The sequence below is a fragment of the Xenia sp. Carnegie-2017 genome, unplaced genomic scaffold, assembly GCF_021976095.1.
Source record: "Xenia sp. Carnegie-2017 unplaced genomic scaffold, XeniaSp_v1 HiC_scaffold_3, whole genome shotgun sequence".
Lineage (NCBI taxonomy): Eukaryota > Metazoa > Cnidaria > Anthozoa > Malacalcyonacea > Xeniidae > Xenia > Xenia sp. Carnegie-2017.
The window spans coordinates 8,185,480-8,192,798 of record NW_025813493.1 but is presented as its reverse complement, the minus strand read 5'-3'; the positions used below and the strand labels follow the sequence as shown (position 1 = coordinate 8,192,798).

At 34.6% G+C, this 7,319-nt stretch overlaps 1 protein-coding gene across 1 annotated transcript; it reads right to left on the bottom strand.

Annotated features, from left to right (window-relative positions):
• Positions 1-430: 430 nt before the first annotated feature.
• On the bottom strand, positions 431-1,978 carry LOC124454175. Its single transcript, XM_047004982.1, has one exon. It carries the CDS (start codon positions 1,976-1,978, stop codon positions 431-433), a length of 1,548 nt encoding a protein of 515 aa, XP_046860938.1.
• Positions 1,979-7,319: the final 5,341 nt, after the last annotated feature.

The window sequence follows — 7,319 nt, the reverse complement described above, 5'->3', positions numbered from 1 at the left end:
ATGCCAAGGCAAATTTCTTACCTCAAAGCCTAACTGCCCTTGGCCTCGAGCTCATAAATTGCATTATCAGGAGTGCCTATTGCCAGTGCAATTTGACAAAAAACAATGGCAATACAATTGCAATTTAATGTTGTGATCCAAATTCATTTATAAGCGGCTCTCCAAAAGCTACGCTTAAAAACACATAAATAAAAGAGACAGGAATTATTTAATGAAAAATTGAGAGTTTATGATATTTTCTGTGCTACACCTTAACTGGAAAATACATTGTCATTTAGTTAATCTGGTTAAAGAAAATTAAAACCTACTAAGCTGTTATAAATTCTGATTGGTACAGAAAAAATCATGCAATGCTACCTCGAAAACAGGATCTTTAAAGCTGATCTAAATATTTCATGAATTTGTTGGCATTCCTCCGTGGTATTTTTGCCTATACTTTAGCCATAAGGCAGCAGTTTTTACTAAGTTCATTAAAACATAAATGACTCATTTGCTGAGCATGATCATCTGAAATGGTTGCATCACTTCTTATCATCCAGGTCAGTTTTCCGTTTACAGTACAAATATTATGCCGAAGAAGAAAATCTGCTTTGTGGTAAATCCCATGAATATAGCAGTTTTCAATTTTAAAGTTTGTTGATGGTCCACGAGAGCTTTCAATATGAAACACGCCATAATTTGAAATCGCATTGCTGGTAGATTTCCAAATGCTGTCATCTTTCAATCTAAGATTCACCAACGTATTTGGATGAAATCCACTGCAAGACATTAAAGTGAATTCTTTAACAAATGCTTTTATTTTAACAAGCTGTTTCAATTTTATAGTATTTTCTTTTGCCATGGTCCAAAACTTGTGCAGATCAGGTTGAGAATAATTCATGTGATAAGAAAATACATATATAAACAGTCCCAAGTAATCATTTTGAGGTTTTTTGTTGCCGTAAGATCGGTTGTTGCAGGCAAACGTTGTTTCTAAATTCAACATTTTTTTATCTTTCTCATCCAATAATTGGTAAAATGCCAAATTCGTAGCAGCCGTTATTGCTCCTGTAACTGTACAGCCATTGGCTTTGCAAGCTTCAACAATCGTCTTTGTTTCTTCTTCATTAAATGTTTTTATTTCTAAACGCTCAACTGATTCTGGAAGGACAGTATCCAAAGAGAGTGGTGGGTATTTTTGATAAAATGGATTAAGGGCTTTCTTCTTAAGTTTGTATAAAACCATTTGCTCAAATAGAAAGGTCAAGATCGGGCGAACGCCAAAGCAATTAGTAATGAAGCGAAACAAAGTATGGCCGACGTTATCCTGCGTAATCAAACTGTGCGCACTTGGTAACAGTTTTAGACTTGAAATTTCTTTTTCGTCATAGCTAATTCCATCGGTTATCTCATTAAGACTATTTATAAATTGCTCCACAAACTTAACTGTAGAAATGCCATCGATACAAGAATGTTTAAAAGCAAACATTATCATATTTGTATAAACCTGTGTTGTGGTATTATATTCCTGTTGAAGTATAACAGCTTTCCATGATAAATCGTTCTTATGAACCGTTGAGGTGTACTTGTATATTAATTCTTTCCACTCAGAAATTTTATCATCAGATTTCTTGATATCAAAGAGCGGAATAGCATCTTCAATATTCTTTATCTCATAGTAAAGTTCGCCATCTTTCTTGGTTGAAATCACACATCTCAGCATAGGTTGACGCTTTACTAGAAGTACCAGAGAATCGTAAACATCTTTAAACAACAGACTTTTTTTAGATGAGAGTAATACAACACAAGATATGTTTGCATATCCTTCATTCAATGTTGATGCAGATACATAATACCTCTCAAGGAAGTTGAGGCGTCTATTGTTTCCATTGCATACAGCATTTCCTCTGGACGATATAGATTTGAGAAATTTATGTGCCAAGAAAAGAAGCAAAACTAGTACAAGCAATTGCAAGAACAAGCTGTTATATTCCGCCATTTTAAGAGCTTTATGGTTACAAACTCATAAACATGTACCAATTTGATTTGAGTTTTTTGAGGTTTAGATTCAGATAAAGATATGTGAATGAACACATGACAAAACAAGAGCCTCCTAATATTTTGTAGGCCATGTCAAGTCAAAACCTTTTTGTTGTTTGTATGTAAATCAAGTTAAAACGAAAGTGATTATTCTGTGACCAAAGTCCATAAACTTAACAATCGCTTTTTTCATCTCATTGAACATGCTAATATGATGATATTTTTGACGAAGACAGAAAGTGAGAGCTCAAATGTCAATGAAAATAATTCCAAAGGATGGTTCCTTGTTATGCTGCTGATGTGCATGCATCAGTCACCTTATTTTCATGATTTCATAATTTTCATTACTTTGCTACTTTGCTTCGTCTACTTCAAGCAAGAATTAAACAAAAATCCCTGGTCTGGGATATTTCTTAACCGTGCACAAAGTACAATTCATCACCAATTTTGGTAGAATAACTGTTATTTACCTTTATCTTACAAAACAACATACACAAATCAAAACAAAGACGATCATATTCATATTCAATTTTATCCTGTCATCATTCTACGTCACTACGGAGTCAAATGAGATGCGCATGCGCAATGCTGATAAGTGCTAAGCGTCTACCTGGAAAGTGATCAACAAGGTGAGTGTCGGAAAGGATAAACAGTTTAGTTAACGCGTGGATCGCGCGAGACCAAAGTTGGAAATGGCCGGTTCGTACCGGTAGTGTTCTAATCTCCAGAAGTGGGCGACGTAGTGCTAATAAAAGGAGAAGAAAGAAATCGAGGAAAATGGAGTGTAGGTATCGTAGAGGAACTGTATGAGGGAAGGGATGGAGTTGTTCGAGGAGCAAAGATTAAAACACGGAAAACGCATATTGACCGAGCACCACAGCATCTATTCCCATTAGAACTACATAGAGTAGAAGATGCAAAAGTAGCCACAGAAAACAATACCCTGGATCCAGACGCGAAAGATTCGGCCTAGAAACGCAGCAGTAGTGGCAAGAGAGGATGCTGGAAGTCTCAAACTTTGGGATAGTAGTTAGTGACATTTGTCCCTGGCGAGACAAATGGGGAGGTGTCGGAAAGGATAAACAGTTTAGTTAATTCTACCTTGGCATCCCAAATCAACATATGTAAACTTGTAATCATAATCTAAAAGGTCTAATAAGACAACGCTAAATCATCCCTTGTAGTTGTGAAATTTGCCCCACTGTTGTAGGGATGGACTACTTTATGTGTCTTCCATTCATTGCACCAAAGCAGTTTGGGAACTGCCAATGTCGTTCAAATTTGTCTGAAATGCATTCCATTCTTTCTCATTTTGAGGCATAAAAGAACTTCCCTTTCAAGTTGGCTATAAATTGCATCAAACACCTCAAGTATCAAAACAGACATTGTTAACCTGCCAACACAGATTAACTTATGCATAAGGCTTGAGTAGCTTTCCCCAGTTGCAAGAAACCTTAATGTTATGGAAAGTTGCTCTCCAGGTTCAATTGGTTCTCTCATATTTTTTAATTTTTTTGCAGGACATGTTGATTGTTACAAGAATTTCCTGAAGAAAAGTGAAAACACTTACTCTACATTGCAAAGCCCATTTACTAAAAATATCTGCTGTTCCTTTTAGGCGAGAATGGTTACTAGTGGCATTTATTTAGTGAAATGACATCAGGCTAGAGATTCTTTTACTTTGACCTTTAAAAAATGATAAATTATAGTATGTGTGAATAAATCCGACAAATCGGATCGTGTGAACGGGCCTTAATTTACTGTTTTGCTTGAATCGTGCACAGTTGATTACTAAACATGCTAAAGATACGTACCACTATTTCGTTGTTTATGGAAGTACTCACTTCTTTAAATATTTTTCTTGTTGTCTTACAGCTATCTATACGATTTTTGCTAACTCGTCGTTTTTTTGACTGCCCATTTTGCTTTGAAACTACTTCCCGCGTTTTTAAATATTCCCGCCATAAAATTTTCTTCTCTAATCGTGATGTCAAGGCAAATTTCTCACCTCAAAGCCTAACTGCCCTTGAGCTCATAAATTGAAGTAGAAGGAGTGACCGTTGCCTTTGCAATATAACAAAAAACAATAGGAATATAATTGCAATTTATTTTTGTGTTCCAAATTTATTTACAAACGGCGCTCCAAAGGCTACGCTTAAAAACACATATTTAAAAGAGACAGGAATTATTTAATAAAAGAATAAAAGTCTATGATATTTTCTGTGCTAAACCTTGACTGGAAAATACATTGTTATTTTATCAATCTGGTTAAAGAAAATTAAAACTACTAAGCTGTTATAAATTCCGATTAATACAAAAAAAAATCGTGCGCTGCTACCTCTAAAACAGGTTCTTTGCAGCTGATTAAAATATTTCGTGAATTTGTTGGCATTCCTATATGGTATTGTTGCTTATACCTTACCCACAATGCAGCAGTTTTTTCTAAGTTCATTAAAACATAAATGACTCATTTGCTGAGCATGATCATCTGAAATGGTTGCATCACTTCTTATCATCCAGGTAAGTCTTTCGTTTATCGTACAGATGTGATGTCGAAAAAGAAAATGTCCTTTATGAAGAAGCGCGTGAATATAGCAGTTTTCAATTTTGAAGATTGCTGATGGTCCACGAGAGCTTTCAATATGAAACACACCATAGCTTGAAATCAGATTGCTGGTAAATTTCCAAATGCCGTCGTCTTTCAATTTAAGATTCAACAACTTATTTGGATCATATCCAATGCTAGACATTAAAGTGAATTCTGTAACAAATGTTTGATTTTTAACAAGCTGTTTTAAGTTTACAGTACTTTCCTTAGCCATGGTCCAAAACTTGTGCAGATCAGGTTGAGAATAATTCATGTGATAAGAAAAAAAATATATAAACAGTCCCAAGTAATCATCTTGAGGTTTTTTGCTGCCGTAAGATCGGTTGTTGCAGACAAACTGTGTTTCTAAATTCAACATTTTTTTATCTTTCTCATCCAATAATTGGTAAAATGCCAAGTGAGTAGCAGCCGTTATTGCTCCTGTAACTGTACAGCCATTTGCTTTGCAAGCTTTAACAATCATCTTTGTTTCTTCTTCATTAAACGTTTTCATTTCTAAACGCTCCACTGATTCTGGAAGGACAGTATCCAAAGAGAGGGGTGGGTATTTTTGATAAAATGGATTAAGGGCTTTCTTCTTAAGTTTGTATAAAACCATTTGCTCAAATAGAAAGGTCAAGATCGGGCGAACGCCAAAGCAATTAGCAATGAAGCGAAACAAAGTATGGCCGACTTTATCCTGCGTGATCAAACTGTGCGCACTTGGTAACAGTTTTAGACTTGAAATTTCTTTTTCGTCATAGCTAATTCCATCGGTTATCTCATTAAGACGATTTATAAATTGCTCCACAAATTTAACTGTAGAAATGCCATCGATACAAGAATGTTTAAAAGCAAACATTATCATATTTGTATAAACCTGTTTTGTGGCGTTATATTCCTGTTGAAGTATAACAGCTTTCCACGATAAATCGTTCTTATGAACCGTTGAGGTGTAATTGTATATTAAATCTTTCCAATCAGAAATTTTATCATCAGATTTCTTGATATCAAAGAGCGGAATAACATCTTCAATATTCTTTATCTCATAGTAAACTTCGCCATCTTTCTTGGTTGAGATTACACATCTCAGCATTGGTTGACGCTTTACTAGCAGTACCAGAGAATCGTAAACATCTTTAAACAACAGACTTTGTTTAGAAGAGAGTGATACAACACAAGATATATTTCCAAGTCCTTCAATTAATGTTGATGCAGATACAAAATACCTCTCAAGGAAATCGAGGCGTCTATTGTTTCCATTGCATACATCATTCACTCTGGACGATAGAGATTTGAGAAATTTAAGTGCCAAGAAAAGAAGCAAAATTGGTACAATCAATTGGAAAAACCAGCTACTATACTCTGCCATTTTAAGAGCTTTAAGATCACAAACTTATAAACATGTACCAATTTGATTCGAGTCTGTTGTGGTATACATATATACACGTGAAAGGACACGTGACAGAAACAGCATCTGGCCTGCTGATGTTTTCCACACCAAGTCAAATCAAAACCTTGCTGATGTTTCTCATAAAAATTCAGTTAAAACCAAAGTGCATCAGCAATCGCTTGTAGCACGTCCTTCAAAATGCTGAATAGCTAATATCTTTGACGACAACAACAGAAAATAAGAACTTAATCGAGATCATTCCATGTTTACTTTATTCATACTTTGAGATTACTCTCGTATTTCATACACTCCATAACTATAAAGATGTTGATGTTATCAATCACTGCGAATCTCTATCGAATAACGATAACGTGTGAAATTTAAATAAAGTTATATAAGTTGTACATAGAGCAAATAAATTCACAAACCTGTTATTAAAGACATCAAAATCAAACGTTTCTGAAAACCGGTCATATGAACAACTTATAAAAACAATTGAAAATAAAAATATGGGTCATGTGGGATCAGTATTTTGGCTGGTTGCACATAGAATAACCGGTCAAAGGCTATATTGACAAGAGCTGTGAATGTCAACATCTCTAAGATTAGGTTAATATTTCGTGCAAATGGCACAATGCTGTTTGAAACAGAACCGCATCAAGTTTAGTAGCTTGAGTTTTGCAATATGTCAAAAGTTCCGACTTCGTAAGGACACTCGATCTCCATTTCAACAATCCAGTGATTAATTTCATTTCATCTGCACGATCATCTATAATATATCGAACTCTTGCGTTAAGATAGTTGTCAATAAGATTAAATTCTTTAGAATAAATATCCAATATCCCATTCTTTATCGTGTCTTCTGAAACGTATGCATTATGAATGACTACATAATGTCAAAAATGTACTAAGGTGTGGGCTGATTTAAAGTTGCTCAACGTACTTTTTGAAAGATGGTCTAGTAAGCTTTACATAACTTCTGACATTAGAAGACATGGGTGAAATTAGACGAAGATCGAGTTCAACTGATTTCATAGAAAACACTTCAGAATTTAGGATTTATAATGTATTTTTGCAAGATGATATAAGCGATTTCTTCATTTACAGCCAATAGAATAGTTAAAAGTGGCTGTGAGACGGTTCAGGAGCCCGAATTTAAACAAATTTGTTGTAAAATGTCATCATAGAGTAGATTTTTATAGATGAAGATGGTTCATTAAAAAGAGTAAAGTGATACGATAAAAAACAACCGTTTTGTTATCTGTCGATTGTCGATTATTTTTTTCAAAAACCGTGTTTAATGTTATAAATACATCTAAA

Bases quoted from the DNA above. Each gene is read 5' to 3' on its own strand.
- LOC124454175 (XM_047004982.1), bottom strand. From the start codon at position 1,978: ATGGCGGAATATAACAGCTTGTTCTTGCAATTGCTTGTACTAGTTTTG.